This window comes from Ochotona curzoniae, unplaced genomic scaffold (assembly GCF_017591425.1).
Source record: "Ochotona curzoniae isolate NIBS_2020 unplaced genomic scaffold, NIBS_Ocur_1.0 contig_1, whole genome shotgun sequence".
Taxonomy (NCBI): domain Eukaryota; kingdom Metazoa; phylum Chordata; class Mammalia; order Lagomorpha; family Ochotonidae; genus Ochotona; species Ochotona curzoniae.
This window is the reverse complement of record NW_024464918.1, coordinates 12,310,853-12,329,214: the sequence shown is the minus strand read 5'-3', so window position 1 is coordinate 12,329,214 and position 18,362 is coordinate 12,310,853. Positions and strand designations below refer to the sequence as shown.

General features: G+C 42.9%; 1 protein-coding gene across 1 annotated transcript in view; it reads right to left on the bottom strand.

Moving 5' to 3' along the window:
• ATP10B (ATPase phospholipid transporting 10B (putative)) overlaps positions 1 to 16,394 on the bottom strand; it is a 102,731-nt gene extending 86,337 nt beyond the window's left edge. The window contains exons 1-2 of the mRNA XM_040985302.1: positions 16,099 to 16,394; positions 15,072 to 15,266 (exon numbers count right to left, since the gene is read on the bottom strand). Coding sequence (XP_040841236.1) covers positions 15,072 to 15,266; positions 16,099 to 16,373 — 470 coding nt within the window. The 5' untranslated portion in view covers positions 16,374 to 16,394. The remainder of the gene's footprint in view (positions 1 to 15,071; positions 15,267 to 16,098) is intronic.
• Positions 16,395 to 18,362: the final 1,968 nt, after the last annotated feature.

Genomic DNA, 18,362 nt, shown 5'->3' with positions numbered 1-18,362 from the left:
TGGATGGGAAGTGGGGCTGCCGGGATAGAGCTGGCGCCCATATGGGATCCCGGTGCGTTCAAGGTGAGGACTTTAGCCACCAGGCCATGCGGCCGGGCCCATTCTCCATATAACTCTTTCAAATCCATCCATCCATCCATCAATAAATCTTTTAGGAAGTCTCTAAAAGCAACCACTCTCCCTCTAATTCTTTCAAGTCAATCAGCCAACCAATCTTTTAGGAAGCCTCTAAGAACAAAACAAACAAGCAAACAAACAAAAAAGAGGAACTACAAACGGCCGACCAAATATATGAAAAAATTCTCAACATTACCAGCCGTCAGGGAAATACAAATAAAAACTACACTGGGATCCTTATCAGAGTGGCTAAAATCCAGCACACAGAGAGTCACCAACACTGGTGAGGATGTACAGGAAGAGCAGCATCGTACACTTGGTGAAAATGTATTTTAGTGCAGCCCTTACGCAAAACAGTGTAGAGATTACTGTAACAACCAGATTTTCCTTTTGAAGCAGCAATTCCACTATTGGGCATAAACCAAAACGCTTGAACATAGTGATGCAGAGATGCCTGTACCACCGTATTTACAGCAGTACCGTTCACAATAGCTGAAATTTGCAATCAACAAAGAAAATGTGCGCACACACACACAACGGGATATTATCCAACTATAAATAAGAGTGAAGTTCTACCTTGCAGAAAAATAGACATCATGTTTAATGAACTAAATCAGACCCGGGAAAACAAACGCTACATGTTCTCCCTTGTAAGAGAGCTAAATTTCGAAGAGAGAAAGAAGTGTCTGTGCGTGTCAGCAGTGCTGTAAATATAGACTGCTAAAGCTTTTTCTTTCTTTCTTTTTTTTTTGCTTTTGTCAAGCCAGTGCTTAAGAATCTTGTATTGCTATAGTTTTAATGATCTGTGATTACTTTAAAATTGACTGTATATGAATGAAATGGTCAGTTTTGAAAAATTCAACTCTTGTTTAAGCTGTCATCTGCATTCCCATTAAACTAAGATCTTTTACTTTTTACTTGTTAAACTGCTTATATGGTGAAATATTAAGCCTTTTTACTTGAATGCAATTTTAAAACATGTTAAATCAATAACTGCAAAAAAAATGGAGAAGGAAGCAGTGTGGGAGGAATAGAAGAAGGGATCATTACTATATTTTTAGAATTTTACCCACAAATCACATTGCATCTGTTAAAAGCTAATTAGAAAATCAAATAAAAGCTTAAGTCCACTTTCCATGACTCTAAGGAGGAGAATCAAGGGTTCTGGACCTGATTCATGAATTCTCGCAACGTTTTCTTGTTTGGGTAGAGGTACACTTAACAGCTCTGGAGCTAGTTCAATTGGATTTAAAACTTGAAATGTGTAATATTATCTTGAACCCACAACTTTCTAGATGTAAGTCTATTCCTCCATAAGCTGGAACAAACCTATTCTATCATTTATACTGAGAGCTAAGACAGTAAAGGAAAGGTGCCTAGTAATGTCACAGCACATTCTATTTCTGGCTTCTTTTACTATCACTATAGTTATTATTAGCTTGGAGCAAACTGGATCACCTCTTGGAAGGAGAACAGTCAAGAGATGACTAGAGCTTTCTATTTTCAGTTGACATCATCAAGGCGTGGGGGATTTGAGGTTTGATGTGCCATCTGCTAAGAGGTGGTGGGAATTAAAAAGGGAGACTTGGTAGTCGGGAGGCCTTGGTCCGTGACCCAGGTTCACTAGATGAAGCAATGACGCTAAGGACAGCCTGGGTCAGGGACAGCAGACAGGGAGCTCAGCTGTGTTCGCCTCACCTGCTACCCTCGTCCCCTGCACCTGCTTCTGCGTAGAACACATAAAAGAAGGGGGTGCTGACCCCAGGGAGCAGCAGAGGAGCCCCAGGACACCAGGATTCCTGGTACGGCTGGAATGCTGCAGAACGTGAATGACGTCAGAACATCTGAGGCTGCCTGGCTGTCCCTGGGAAGCCTGAGGTTTATGGTGGGAAGCCTTCCAGCCTCGGCCAGCAGATGGGCGCTAAGAAGTAACATCGCGAGGGTGCTCATATTGCTGCAACCTCGTTCTCATCCAGAGGTGGCTCGGATCTGGCATCTTGGGGCCAAACCTGTCCAGCAGCAGGGTACTTCTCAAAATGTGAAGGTAAATAAAATTAAAAGATACATTTACTGTGGTGCGAAAAGATTTTAACCTCCCTGTATCACTTTTTCATAATATGCATTTTTCCATGATTTAAAAAAAAACATAACCCTACATGGGTCAGTGCAATGACTCAATTGGCTAATCTTCCCCCAGCAATCTCTGGGATCTGATACGAATGCTTGTTCATGCCCCAGCTGCTCCACTTCCCATCCGGCTCCCTGCTAATTGACCTGAGAAGGCAGTGGATGATGGTCCAAATCCTTGTTGCTGCACCCATGCAGGAGACCTGGAAGAATCTCCAGGCTCCTAGCTTTGGATCAGCTTAGCTCCAGCCATTGTGGCCACTTAGGGAATGAACCAGTGGATGGAAGTTCTTTCTTTCTTTCTCTCTGTAAATCAGCCTTTCGAATAAACGTGTGTGTGTGTGTGTGTGTGTGTGTGTGTGTGTGTGTGTGTGTGTGTGTGTATTTAAAAAGCTCTTTGCATCTGGAGGATGCTGAAGCCCCAAGTCTACAGGTGGCCATTTGTGGCCTCTTTGACCACCTGGCTGGCACACACGGAAAGAAGAGCAGAATACAGCGTGTTACTAAGCAGCGGTACGCATGCGTACATCATGCTTCAGAGCACCGGGGAGTCACAGGTACTGGGTGGCAAGGTCATGGCCACAGGTTAGGGAGAAGCAGCCTTGGAGCAGGCCAGGGCTGGCAATGCTGCCCCAAACGTCCTTCCTCTACCCTTTGCAGTCACAACTGATACTTTTCCCTTGTCACTGCTGGTCATTGAACAGCAGTGGCACACGTCTGCTACACTCCCTTCTCTCAGCTCTGCTTGCTGTTTTCAAGTACAGAGTTAGGATGATTGTTTGGTCTTCCATTTCTGTGTCCATTTCTGAGTCCTTGTAAATGTGTCTTGAACATGAGACAGTAGCAGGGATGCTTTGTTTATCTGATTTCTGTGATGGAATCCTACCTAGAAACTTCTAATAATAATATAATGTTATATCATTAGCTTTCATGCATTGGAGACCCATAATGAACCTAATACTGACCCCGCATTGCCATTTAGCCACCTAAAAGTGAAGTCACTTTTATTGTTGTTAGTATCTCAATAAGGATACTTAAAATATTTGTGGAAAGTCACATTAAAAGTTAACTTTTGGTGCAGAACATTTTAAACACATACACAGATTTTTTTGGTGATATATATTTTCCCATGAGCTTTCTAAAGACTCTGTATTTCACAAAGTATGGAGTTGAAACCAGGAAGGTTCTCTGACCTAGGTAAGGTCACACAAGGGCATTCGCCATGCCACGTGGCTGACAGCTGCACCAGTCTCATGGCTCAATGTGGCACCTGTTCGGAAATGAGCAGGTGAAGCATCAGAAGGTGACATAAACCTGACTGACTCTGAAACTCTGAATTGAGAACCGGAGTGGAGGCGCGGGGGCAGGGGAAGGATTGCAAGCCCTTAATGGCAAAGCTCAGGCTGTAAATCCTCATTGGCTGCTGTACAAATCAGGCCTGGTGACAAGAGTGCAGAGCTTCAGGGCACCCGCGTTCTTGCTTTATGACTCTGCTATCCATTGGATGTTGGGGAGGACCTAACGTAATTCTTTGCTGAAATGACAAGCTGAATTGTCCCAAGTAGCTTATGGTGTTTTGTGAATACAAGGCAGGCCAATGGCCGTGACTGACATGGGCTCTTGTGAAATGGAGGTTTCACAGAGAGGCAGGGTTTGCTGGTGGCAAACACAGAACAAGATCCCTGGGGCTGGATGCCATGGTCTGTTGGTCTGAGAATCTAGCCACTGGCATTTTTTACACCCATGCTTCAAACGATGCTGGATGTTTCTTCCCTGTCTGCATTTTTTAGATTCTGTCCTGAGGCCCATTTCATCAAGTTATTAGAGCTTGGAGTTAAGCTTGATGCTTAAAACATTTTTTTTTTTGCCTTCTTTCATACACTTCTGAATCCCAGCCACGCTCTGTGTTTCTTACTACTCCTGTGTGAAGCACATGCTGTTTCCCAACTGGGTTTGCATACGTCCAAGAGATATTTTACAAAACATTTTTTCTGAGTTGCAATTGAATACCAGTCACTGTGACTCCTGTCTGAGATGCGTTATTTAAACTGATAACTCCACCTCAAGTTCAAGATACGGTTCTAGGTACAGGTGGGTTTGTGATGCTTGGATGGCCCCAGTAAAACAAAATCTACCCTGCTAATCACTTTACCTCCTTGAGGGTTTTCCAGGAAGCTGTTCATCACAGCAAACAGTAGAATGGGGGCCCAAATGCTTACATTCTTAAAGGGATGCAGAAATATGACATTACATATACTATCTAAGAAGTTGGGTTGGATCACGTGACCTTAACACCCACCTAATTATCAACTCCCTCCTGTCAGTTTCTACTTGCCTCTCAATGTGAAAACTTGTTGCCGGCTTGGCCATCTCTCTCCTAGGTCCTCTAAGGACTCTGTCCCTGGTTTTGGACCCTGTGTATGTCATCTATTTGTTCGATCTGTTTCCTCCAGACTTGAAGCAATGAAACTCTAGGTGGTGATGCACATGAAATCTCGGATGGCAACTGTTTCTGCTAGCTGCTGCTATGGCCCCCTCGAGAGGCTGCCTTCTGGGGAGACCCTAGCTTGAACCCTGAGTAGGCCCCTGCTTTGTTCCTACTCAGCTTGTTGAAGCCGAAACAGTTGGCATAACCTTTAAGCAGGGGGAGGGACTGAGGGAACCTGGGCCAGACAAACTTCACGTCACAGCTCTTTGTTGGTGAATACACACTGAACAAGATAGAAGCATTCTTTTGGTATGGCAACCAGACATACATTTATCTCTCCATTACCTGGACAGGCCTTTCCTGTTTCCCCCGTGTCCTAACTCTAGACCAATTTCTACTTATCATCCCTCTAACCCAATGCGTCACGAAGGATTTTTGGATTCACTTCCTTACTTATCTTATCAGGGATCCTGGAAGCAATTGGGGCAGGAATTGCTGATTGGCCATTTCAGTAGACAAGGTGGCTAAAATAGAAGACATCCCTCAATCTCCAAAACAGAAAACTTCAAAGAATTAGTACAGTAACTGTCTCATCCCCAGGGTTAGGCGGCTTCACTGATGGCAGCAGTGGTCCTTGAAAAGCACTCTCACCAATGAAAGAGGAGAACTTTGTCTCTTTCTGGGTGAAGAGTGTTGTTTTCACATCAACAAATCAGTGAAAACAATTTGAGAAGGGACTGAGTGCATTAAGAAAAAAAAGGCTGAATAAAAGTATTCTCAAAATTACCCTCTTCATCTTGGTCATCTTTTCCACCAAGGGCAATGCTTCCTATCTCCTTTTAGCTTCATAATCATAGTGCTTGTAATCCTACCAAGTATAACCAATGCATTTCTGTATTTTCAAAGTCCTTACTGGAAAGAATGAACTGCTATTTACCAGCAGCCATCATGCAGGATGAAAACAAGACTTCTCTTCTTCAAACAGCCTGATTCTAAGTCTAGATAGCCTGCCCCACATCAATGTCCTGTATCAGCAGGAAGCATCCAGAAAGAAACCAGTCCCACCTCTCCATTTATGCTCAGCATCGGGACTGATGGAGCAAGCACAAAAACCCTAGCGAGTCCTGCTCCTTGGCTCTTCTGGCTCCTATCCTGTAAATGGACTCAACCTCCCAGCGACTCTTGCCTTGCTTTTCAAAAGGTCAGGCTAACCCTGTTGACCTGTTGTTTTCTCCATCCCACCCTTCGCATTCCTTTCACTCACCTACCCCCTAGAGAGTAGATTCTACTGAGTTTAAAATGCTTTCAAAAAAGCTGCCACAGCTCCACCCACCCATCCATCCATCCAGCAGTAACCCCAGTCAAGACAAGAATCTTAAGTCATGAAAGACCTGGACTATTGCAGGACCAGACCACTGCCACCTGTTTGCTTTGCATGCAGGCTGGCAGTTGGTCACTGTGTGAATTTGTCTTGTTGAATAAATTCATTTTGGTTGTGGAAAAAAAAAAAGAAGTTGGGTTGCATCAAGTGGGTTGGGCTCTGAGCTGGAGGAGGCCAGTTGGTGTGGGTGTGCTCAGCTGTGCTGTGGACAGGGAAGCTGGAGAGGTCCAGGCCCAGAGAGATTTCTGAATTCAGATTTAAAAATTCTCCCACACAGCAGAAAAATAAGAGGGAGTACAATGTAGCTTCTTGCTTTTTAAAGTATGCTGTAACCCTGCCCTCTTAGAAATGTGGCTCAGTGAAAAATCTTTGCTTTTTACTAGTAAAATTAGCAAATCCTTCCTCATAGGTGTGAAGAAACACAGCAAAATCCAGAAACTTAATGCTGGGACACACACTGAATACATTAGAGTTAAGGTAACTGGAATTTTTTTATAATGCCCGCAATGAGTTAATTGATGTACCAGTATTGTCTCCTTCAATCTACAGGACCATGGGAAATGGACTGTTAGCCATGTTACAGATGTTGAGAAGGAGGCTCAAGTGAGCAAGCTGGCTACATTAAGGGACAAGTCCAAGTTTGATGCCAAAGGTCTCAGTCGAAGCATCCAGTGCGATCATGGTTGAAAAGACTTTCCTTGCCTCCTGCGGCATGATATTCTTTGGATTGCTTGTAGAGCGACATTATTTTCAAATCCTCTCACATGTCATCTGCTCAAATTAGACTATAGAGAGATTACAATAACTATTTAAAGATGAGGTCAATGGGCCCTGACGGCGTAAGTGACTTCGTTTAGGTCATATACTTAATTAGTGACAAAACCAGGAGGGCGACCACTGGCTCTCTCATTTTCATGCTTCCAGTGGGGACAGAGGCATGAAAGTCAACTGCTGGGCAGATGGAAACAGGCTGCAGCCCAGAGCAGGCCCCCTGTGCCAGGCTGTCAGAATCCTGTCATGTTTCTCTAGCACATGGGATTATCTTTTGACTATTGCAGCAGCTATCTAACAGAAGACTGACTCTCCATGCCTTGGAAACAAATAGAATCCAAAAAAACAAAAACAACCCTTCCCCCCCCCCCCCCCAAACCTTCATGAGACCATTCAGGCCTGCTAAGATCTTGTTGCAGACCCAGGGGCAAGCTTTGGAAGGCTATCTCCCTGGGCCACCCATCTCACTGCCCCATGTTTGTATGTACCCCTAGCACTGGCAAACAGGGTATTGTTTAAACCCTGAGCAGTCTGACACTTCAGTGGAAGGGAAACTCACCACTCTGTGGGAAGGCCACCTTTGTCCCTAACCAAGTGGCCAGGAAATTACACCTTCAAGTGGGCAGCGCCAGAACTTCCCAGTCATTTTCTGATTAGAGACCACCAGTAGAGAAGGGCTTCTGCAGGTCCACCCCAGGTCTGCCCAGCTGGGTACCCAAGAGAGAGACCCTGCCCAGTTGAGTGATACAATGAAGGGTGAGGAAAACCTTAAAAACCGCCAAACCCTTGATGGAACCCAGTGTTTCTCTCCTTTAGGGAGACACCCTTCCTGAGGGCTTCCCCCCATGCGCTTTTACTTTAACTCCTCCACCTTCATTTGTCCACTTGCCAAATAAAGCCTCTTATCTGCCTACAGCTGATTCCCAGCTTTTTATTTTTTTATATTAAGCTGAGGAAAGAGCCCACCATGCTTTGCATATAACACCTCCTCTGTATCATTCATCCGCTGATTATGATTTCTTGGTCCTGCTTTCTGATCCCTGCCCAAGATACATGGGCAGCTTTTAGTTGATGCATGAACAGGCTCTGAGCTGAAAGCATTCCCGGTGTGCCTATCTGCTGATGCTCTCCAGAAAGGGTTGCCTCTTCAGGGGCCTAGTCACTTCTAGCAGACAGACAAGTCACTGCTCACTCGGGCTACCTTGTCCGTGCACACAGGCTACTAGCAAAAGCATGAGATGTCACAATTGTGTGAGTTCTTTGTGACTGCTAAAGTGACATGTCCTAGAGAGAGCACGCAAGGTCTACCATGGCAGTACACACATACTAAGTCTACATTAGTGTTTGCTGAACATACAAATAAGGGAGTGCCCAGTCGCTGGCGCTCTGAAAGTCTTTAGCTTCATTATGATACGAAGACAAAAAGCACCCTGGGTTTTCTTCATTCACATTCCTCCCTCCATCTCGCATGCTTCTGAATACAAATAAAAACTTACTAAGCTGATTGAAAAAAATAAAAGTCTCTCACTGGGTATGGTTTCGTGAATCATTAAATGTGGCCCTGGGAGAAACTAAGCTAATGCAATTCTGAAGCTAATCTCTCCTTGAAGTCATTCCATAAATCTGATTAATGGATCACCTTTAGACCACAAGCACAGTTGCTATATTAAGAGAACGCGCTTTAACGGGATTCTAATTCTGTTAACAAGACGTCTGCTGTTTGGGAAAAGACATTTTTTTCCATTCTAAACTGGTCTGGGTGGGATGAAGCACTGGATTAGGAAGGCAGCAGAATTCTAACGGCTTTACTATTCAAGTGTACAAAAATGAAAAGAGGTCATCTGTTTCTCAAATGTTTGAACCTGCGAGGAAATGGATAAAATGGGTACAGCTAGTTTATGGGAGATATGCTTTCATACTGCTTCTCAGAAAAAAAAGAAAATTATCCTCCTAGAGACCTTGTTCTTTGCCGGGACATTCGAACATATGTCATTGACACTTGGTCATGGGATATGCCCTTTAGCATCCACCTGTTCAGACAACAATGAACACTTGGCTAGCATTTCCTAGTTTTCTATGACAGGGTCTTTCACAGAATCTGTTTACTTCACATTGACAAGAACATTAGGGACAAAAAGCACAGAATGACCCCAAAATGTGGAGGTTTCTATTAATATGCAGAAAGCAATTATAAAGAATCTAGGCTTCAATTCATTTTAAAGTGATAACGTTGAGACCATGGACAACTATTCTCCTTCTCTTGGACTTTTTTTCATTTTGATTTTACATCTTGCATAAAAAGTCCATACGTGCTCAGGGACAATGACATCATGCCTGGCTCTGAGGGTAGCAGTTGTAGCTCAGAAATAACCTTGCTTCTATCATTCCATCTCCCATGCCTGAGAACTAATTGAGGAATGGGCATGTGACCTGCCCATGGGACCACTAAAATGTTAGGAAGCTTCAGAGAGCTTGCTTTATTTTCCAAGAGGGCATCAAGAGATACTTTTGTTGTCTTGTGGATTATCACATGTAGATGTGCAGGCTGGATTTGCTCTGCCCCATTTATTGCCTTGAGGGATGTCTGCCTAAAGGTTAAGATGGCACAGAGGGGGCTGGATGAAATGGGATGCTGACTGCTGAACTGAGAATGCTCATCAGATGCTTACCTTAGGACATTACAAAGTCCCTTTGAGTTTGTGTGAGTTGGAGTCTCTACTATGTGCAATGAGGGATACCAAAAAAGCTGAGGAAAAGTTTAGTATCTGCTTATGAAGCTCTCCTAGGACCTTCAATGTTTTTAGGTGGATTGTTACACTCAAAGGAAGCATCATGTTTGTGCCATTTATCATCTTTATTCAGCCGAGGACTCCGCTCTTGTACAAGGCATCTAACAGGACATACTAGAAGTTCACTCCCAAGTTTAACAAAAGTGGAAAGTGAGACTACAGAGAAGTTATTAAGACTTGGTAGAAGATCTGGGCCTTCGGCATAGATGTCTGACTCCTAGGCCTACATTCTCTCGAGGGCACAACCCTATGAGGATTCAGTGGGAATTTAAAGGCAAAATAGAACCTCAGGTAAAATAAAACAGATGTGAAATGTTTTAGTGGGTTTATACCTTTTGCCAACACTTACAAATCATGTTCACGGGGCCACTACTACAGTGGTACACATGGTTAAGTAGCCAATTGGGTCTCCTGCCTCCCATATCAGAGCACTCGTTTGAATATCCCTGCTCCATTTTCAATCCAATTTCCTATTCATGTGCCTGGGGAGGCAGGAGAAGATAGTCCAAGGGCTAACGTACCTACTAGCAATGTGAGAGGTGGATGGAGCTGCTGGCTGTTGGCTCAAACCTAGCCTACATCTCACTGTTGTAGCCATCATGGGTAAGAAGCAGAATATGGAGGATGTCTCTCACTCTCTGCCTTTCAAATAAATGAGTAAATGAAGCTTAAAAAAATATTTCAAATATAAGTATGAATATCAAATTACCCCACTAACATTGGCACAATCTGATGATATAAGGGCCTATGTTTCTAGACTGCAACAGAAAGCAAGAGTTGGGTGGGGGCTATTACATTGGTGTAGCAGGTTTCACCGCCGCTTGTGCTTCCATTATCAGAAGTTTGTTTGAGTCACATTTATTCCAAAACCAATCCAACTACAAGCTAATGTGTTTGGGAAAGCAGCAGATGATGGTATAAATTCCCAGAATCTACATGGGAAATTTTGTAGAACTCCTAGCCCCAGCCTGGCCCAACTCTGGTTATTGCTGCCATTTGGGGAACTTGTAATTTCTGCTTTTCCTCCTCTGTCTGTTAGTGTCCTTCCTCCTCTGATTCTCTTTCAAATAAATACATCTAAAAAAAGGAAAAAAGCAAAGCATGAGCTAAGTGACTTGTTCTGACTCCTGGATGACTGTGTGGCCTTTCGAATTGAGCACAAGTCCCACATTCTCTATTGAACCCTAATGCTAGTACCAAATGCTGACTGTCTGTTTATCATATTTGCGTAATACTGTTTTTCTTAGGTAGTCTGTTTTGATTCTACTGTCCTTGAAAATATAAAGTTTCTCATACTTACTTATTAAACTTATTTCTAAATCCTGGTAAATTTGGAGCAAATATCAAGTTAGTTACAGGTGCAAAGGTTTCTTTACTGCGTATTTCTTATTAGTCCTTCTTGGGTCATAGTTTAAGAGACCCAGTATCTCTGTTCTTGGCCATAGCTATCTTTTCAGAGACAACTTATGTATCACTGTTGTTTTCCCAAATAAGCTTTGGGAGATACTAACATAAAAATCCCTTCATGTCCTTGGCTGCCAATGAGCCAGTGGACTAATGTCTTTCTTTTCTACAACTGTCACCATTTCAGTTTTCTAATGATCCTAGGAAAGTGTTCTGTAAACAGAACCACAGCCTGGCTTAGGCCAGCTCAACTCCCAGCAGAGTGAATCTGTAATATGATCAGCATTGAAATTTTCCCCCCAAAGAATGGGTTCATTGTTCTGGAATGTTCTGACAGAGTGTGGAGAACAAGATCAGGTTCATTACAGCCTACACACATTCCTCCCTAAGGAAATGGATTCTTAGCTTCACTGTGTATCTCCTACAAAAAGCAATACAGAGGTAGAAAACAACAACACATTTCACCCCAGCAGTTACTTCTTCCTGTGTGCACAGTCTCCTTGCTCAAAGGTGGGGAACAAATCAATCCCTGTCGAATGTGTCTGGTGCTCACAATGTTTAAGATCTGGCTAAAACAAAACCAAACACAAAAACCAAACCCTTTTGATTAATTTTTCCAGATGAGCAAAGAAACCAGAAGTTCCTTGTGGATGAAAACCCAAAAAAGTTCAGGGCTATTTTTAGGAGCTTTTGGGGAGACAAATCCTGTCTTAAACAGTCTCCTAAGAGGCTTCCCCATCTGCAACATTCCAAGTGGAATTTGGTTCCTAAACCCTTTCCTCAATTGCTTCCAAATCAGTCACCCTTCACTGGCCCCAGGCAAGAGAATCTCCTGATGAAAGGAAGCAGTTCTCAAAGAGTACCAGGGATGCCCACGGCTACTGCACAGTTTCGGCTGGTCGGGAGCTGATAAAATCAGAAGAAACAGGACTGTCCTACGATACTCCTCGAGAGAGATCTGTGCTTTCCTCACTGAGCATTGTTTGTCATTTAGTCATCTTGTGTTGCCAACAGCTAGCTCAGAAATGCATCTCTCCATCAGGTGAGTGCCTACTCACTTGCTTCTTTCGGAGCTATGTGGGCTCTGGCAGAACTGAGACACACTTGCACACTGCTTCAGAGCATGTTGTATCCCTACTTACTTACTCAACAAAAGCTTTGTTACACAATGGCAGGCATAATGTAATGTTAGACAGTGTGGCAACACAGGCTGTGTGCTGGCTTGGCTCTGATTGAGACAACACCAGAAAGGACACTCCAGGTTAGACTTGGCGACAGAGCTAATCTGAGCATTATGGTCTAAAAACATAGCAGTCACCACTCGATGAGAGTTTAATCCATGTCAGGCACAGGGCTGAGCATTTTCTAAGGATTAGTTTGTGCAATTCCTACAGCAGCCCTCACCCCTGCCCTAAGAACGATTCCAATCCTACTAAAGACAAAGCAAGGATCAGAAAGGCTACACCACACACACCTAAGACCAAACAGGCTTAAGTATTAAGAGTTCAACCCAGGCAGTGGTAACGAGTCTCAGTTCTACTAACACTTAGTACCCCTGAAAAACAATGATATCTCCTCCCTTCCAGGATTCCCAAACATGTTTAAACTTGCTCATGGCCAAAATCGTCCCAAGAATCACCAGCCATCATGAAATCATCATGAAATTCTTAAAGCTTCGATATATTTGGAAGAACAAAGAAAATGCCACATAATAAGACTTAGTTTAACAAAACAAGCCATTTTCTTTTTGACTTTTAGATTCTAATCCCCAACATGGAGAACTCAATGACTTCAACTGAATCAAAATATGGCTATCTCCCTGCTCTTTCCCATCTGTAAACGGCAGCTGCAAGAACATCAGAGCTGGGTCAACAGGCTTTCCCTGGAGTTGTTCACTTTACCTGCTGTAGATGAGACTCCTTTGGTTATTGATGGTTTTGTCGGATTTGTACCTCCTGAAATCTTCCCAGGCATCCTTGAAGGCAGTGACAGCCAGGATGACACAGACTGGGATTACGCTCACCTCCGGCTGGAAGGCATTGACCACTGGGAAGAAGTTCAGAATCACAATGGCCACAAAATAGAGATTGGCAAACCGGTGCAGTTGCTCAAAGATGTTCTTGGGCACGAAGGACAAGAGGGTGTACTTGCTGGTCTTGATTTTATTCCCACAGTAACGCCTGTTGGGGTTCTCTTTGTTGGACTGCCCTTCAAAGGGCAGGTTGGAGACCACCACTCGCTTCTTGTCTTCTTTCCTTTTCCGCCTTTTCCTCCCTTCCTTTCTCATCTCTGCTCACTCCTATTTCTTCACTTCTCATAATTCAGTTCCCATCTTCTACCTGCCTTCTCTGCTGACAGTTTCTCTTTTTTTCCCAAAGGGAAGCGAGGAATAAAAGTCCAGTATTACAAACACCATGGGAGCGATATGAAGAGGCAGAGAGCAGGTGTGCAGCCTCTGTGTTACTTCCTTCTACTAGTTTGAGACTCCACCTGTTGGAATGTAGGCGTCACAGGTATCTTCCTTTTTCATCCCAGACGGGCAAGAACAGGTGTGCTTACTCTGGGTCCTAAAGCCTACCTTGTTAGTTGTTAGTTTCTTTTGTCTCTCTCTCTCTCTCTCTTATCTTCCTTCTCTTATTTTTTTTCTCAGACAGAGGGAGAGACAGATGAAGGAAACTTCGCTTCCCAAATGCCTGCAACAGTTTTAGCTCAGGTTGAAGTCCCATCTTCCATGTGAGTGGCAGAAGCCCAATGCCTTGAGCTATCACCACGGTCTCCCAGAGTCCGTGCTGGACTCAGAAGCAGCCAGATATTGAACCCAGGCCGTTCTCTATGAGACACAAGTGTCCTAAGTTATGTTTAGCTTTAGACCAAATACCCATGATTTAAAGTAAGTATTTTCAGCCAAGAAATTCTGAGGCTCTAAAAATCAGGGTTTTTTTCATTTCCCTGATAGCATCCTAAAAGTTTTTTTCTAAATTTAGTTTTCTGACATGACCCAGTCATTCTAGAGTTTAATTCTTTAGCTTTTATCACCCTTGAATAATACAACACTGTTAATACAAAAGGAATTTCAAAAAGTTCATGGCAGAAGGAAAAAGGAAAGGCAAAGGGAGTGGGAGAAAAGAAAAAAGGCAGAGAGAAAGAGGTGTAGTTTTCATCTAGTTTACTCTTCAAATGCCTCCCACAGCCATGGTTGGACTAGGAACCAGGAACTCAGTCCTGCGAGCAGTGGGACCCCATGTGCTCATTCTTTTGTCTTCTGCCTCCTAGGAGCCTTAGCAGGAAGCTGTGTCAGAAATAGAGAATCCAGGATTGAAACCGGAAGTCTGAGATTAACTAATTATACCGCCATGCACATAGAAAATAAAAGTTTTTTTTTGTTGTTGCAAAAATATTTTTAAATCAGTTATTTCAAAAAGTTCATGAGCAATGAATACTATGAAAAAGCTGCCTGGCATTCAAAAGCATTTTGTACCAAAATAAATGTCTCTCTTATTTTGCACAAATGTTTTGAAGCACTTTAAAAAATCATGTATTAAATTTGTTTGAGAGAGAAGGAAGAGAAAGAGTGTGTGCATACACTAGTATAGGAGCCCTTTCATCCACGAGTTACTTCACTCCCCTAATACCAGCACCAGCCAAAGCTGGGCCAGGCCAAAGCCAGGCTCCAGAAATTTAATTTGTGTCTCCCACAGGGTGGTAAGGACCTGAGGTACTCTAGCACTATGAATGTTCACACGAGTTAAAGCAATGTGTCTCAACCTCAGCATTACTGACATTTTTAATGGGATATTAATTCTTCACTGTGGGATATTGTCCTGTGTCATGTAGGAGACTTAGCAGCAGCCCTGGCCTCTAGCTGCTAGATGCCAGCAGAACCCTCCTTCTTACTGTGACAATCAAAAATTATCTCCAGATAATACCAAACCTTCATAAGGAGGCCGAAATCCCCCACTTTTGAGAATCATTGTAATCGCAAGGTAAAATGTAAGAAAAATCATCTTCAAGCATGCTAAGAAGTTTGCATAACCTACATGCAGATTTCCCCTACCTTTCATAAATGCGGACGTTGGAACAGTTGATCCCTTTGTCAAAGCGATGTCTCCTGAGGTCCTCTATGCCGTCCTTGACCATGATTATGAAGAGAACAATGGCCAATGGTAACATGGTGATTTCCTTATGGAACACCTCCATGGAAGGCATCCAGTTCAGAACCACCAGGAACAGGAAATAGAGGTTAGCGCATCTGGAAATGGCAAGTACAGGGTGAAAGATCAGGGAGCCCTCGCTCTTACCAACCAACATGACATTCTCTTTCAGTGTCAACTTGAGTATTATGTTTGTGAATTTTGCTTCCTTCCTGTGCCCATTTCCTTTTATATAAAGTGGGGGCTAGTCCCACCTATCCTTTAAAAACTTTCATGACTATGATATGGCCAAATATTTGAATAATACACAGGAGAGGGTTCTGGAACATGGCCATTGCCCACTACATGGTAATTTATCATACCACAAAGTTTAGGACAAGTACATTATTTTGGTTTATAATTGAAAGATTTTCTCCTCATTATTGCTAAAGAGTGGCCTACGTTTTCAAGTTTCAAAAGTGCATTTTGTTGTTTTGTCATAGTACCACAGTGCATCTACACATGCAAGAACATTCTCTGGGTTCCCTTCTCAGACTTATCTGTGCCCCCTTTTCAATCCGCTAACTCATTTTCTTCTTTCTGGTTGTGTTCAAATTGTTACTGCAGTGGAGATGTTTTCTCAACCAGGTTTCCCTATGCCATGCACCTATCCTTGGAAGTATCTTTTCTATTTGCAGAAAACTTCTGTTTTAGAAGCTAAGGTCACTTTCACTAGACAACAACTCCATGACAAAAGTCTCTTTTTCCCTCTTGTATCTTTAGCACCTGACACATGGCACCAGGCAGGTTAGAACTTACTATGTATTTAATCAATGAATGACATATACATGTACTGGATATTAAAGGTGGTCCAGGAGGCAGTATCCCTTAGTGCATCAAAGTAACAAATACTTGGTTTAATTCATGCTGTTTGCATCAGTGGACACTTACCTGTGAAACTGCTCAAAGAGATTCTGGGGCAGGAAAGTGAGAAGGGTGTATTTGGTGGTGCGGATACTATTGCTGGAATATTTCTTGGAGATCTTCTCCCAGTCTTGGTGGAACACATTGTTGTTGGGGAACACGAGCCGCTGCTGGGTCAAGCTGTAGTGCTGCCTTCCCCCTTCTGGGAAGAGTAATGGTGTGGTTTCTGAAGGAGACTGGAGGAAGCCATCCTGGACTCGCCACTGCCACCGCTGCCAAGAAGAGTCCACCGAGAGGGCCATTGTTGGCAGCAGGCTCAAGTCTGAAAGCAAACATGGGATAATGCCTTGGTCAGGAGAAATGGTGGCACACGGACTTGCTTGCTTGCCCACTCATTCGTATAAGGAAGACACTGTGATTCAACGTGAGAAAAACAGGTCCAATCCCTGTAGCCCATATGTTTTAGGGTGAGAGGCATCAAACAAATATTAACATAAATAATACGGAGCTAACACTATGAGGGGGGACAGTGAAAACATTGAGTAGGGCTGGAAAGTTCGATGACTTGGTGCAAACATCTAGAAAATGTGTAAGTATAGCCTGGTGGACTACAGCCTCCTAGGTCAGAATTCCAGCTTTCATTTATTGCAACTATCAAGTTGTCCTTTGACCTAGTTCCTTTTTTTTTATCGCCATGAAAGGAGAAAAAATAAACCCTGTTCCTACACTATTTTTTTTTTCTAAATCTTTTTTGAGGAATAAATTGGGCTGTACACTGAAAGTATATTGAGCCATGTTTTAAAACAAAGGACAAAGTATTATTTTGGGGCTTTCTTCGGCTATAAACTTTTCAGACTGATGCCATTTTGGAGAGACTTCATTTTGTCTGAACTTGAGACGAGAATGGTAAGTGGCAGAGGTGGGACAAGCTTCTGTCTGGGACAGGGAGGCCTCAGATGATAGGGCTGTCCTGGCCACTATCTCATGAACATGACTGGCCTGTTCTAACCTGGTTGGCTGGGCAGGGGGTGGAGGGGAAGGGGACTCTTCTTGCCTTCCCCTTCCTTTTGGTTGTCTCTACTACTGAACAAGTGCAATCCATCAGAGGTGCCACCTAGGGGCATGAGTGCTGCTTTATCTAGGACAGCCCAGTTCCTGAGCTCTTCTGATAGATTCCACAGGTAAACCCTCCCAGTTCCCTTGAGTGAAATTCTGCTTAATATCCTAGAAGGATATCACTTAAAGATACACTTTGTAAAGTTCAAAGTTGTCTATAATGGTCTTTCTCAGTTAGGGTCACGGGTGATTTTCTTGCAAATAAGTGTATGAGTGAATGTCAGGTAATACGAATCTTGTAATGGAGAAACAGCCTGTCATAGATATGGGCACTTAGGTAAAAAGGATTCATTTCTAGTTTAAATGCTAATTTTTAATCTTCCTGATGCCTTTATGATCTGATTCTTATCATAATTCTCCTCATAGCTTTAATCAATCTGAATGACTTTCCATTCCCAAACCCCAGGTCTGTAGGACACTCTTTAGAGCACTTATAACTGGCATAAAAAAACAAATGCAATTATGGGTGCCTATCATAATATGACCAAGAGCAACATTATGACATTTGGCAAGCCAGAAATGCTTCACATTTCTTCATTATGAAAAATACACCCTTCCTGGACTTTTTTTTTTCACTGCAAAAGAAAAGGAAATGATAAATAAATCATGAGAAGTTGGAAAGGCAATGGAGAATTCTTGCTGTGGTTAATTCCATACATACTACACTTCTCTTATTTTCAGGTGGCAAAGTATTCAAAGATTAGGTGGATATAGGAGATATAAATATTTTAGGTGAGTTAGCTATATAGTCCATCTATTTAGTCATATGCCTTGTTTTCTCATGATATGATGTACTGGAGAAAAATATGATATTATTTCTGTGGTACAACTATTGAAACACTCAGATTGGCAAGGCGCCTGTTCATAAATAAAAGAAATTAAATATCTCTATGTGCCTATGTATGTATATTTGTATGTATGTGTGTATCTATCTATCTTTCTATCTAATAGATATAGTGATATACAAATATAAAAGTAGGTGGCTAGCCTAGTTGCTCAGATGCCTGGCCTTCCTCTATGGAGGGAGTGTGGTCACATACTAACTCCAGCTCCTGATTCTAGCTTCCTTATAAAGCAGACCTGAGAAGCTGCAGGGATGGCTCAGCTAACTGGATGCTTGCCACCCACACTGGAGCCCTGGTTTCCAGCTTAGACACTAGCTGAGTCAATGTGGG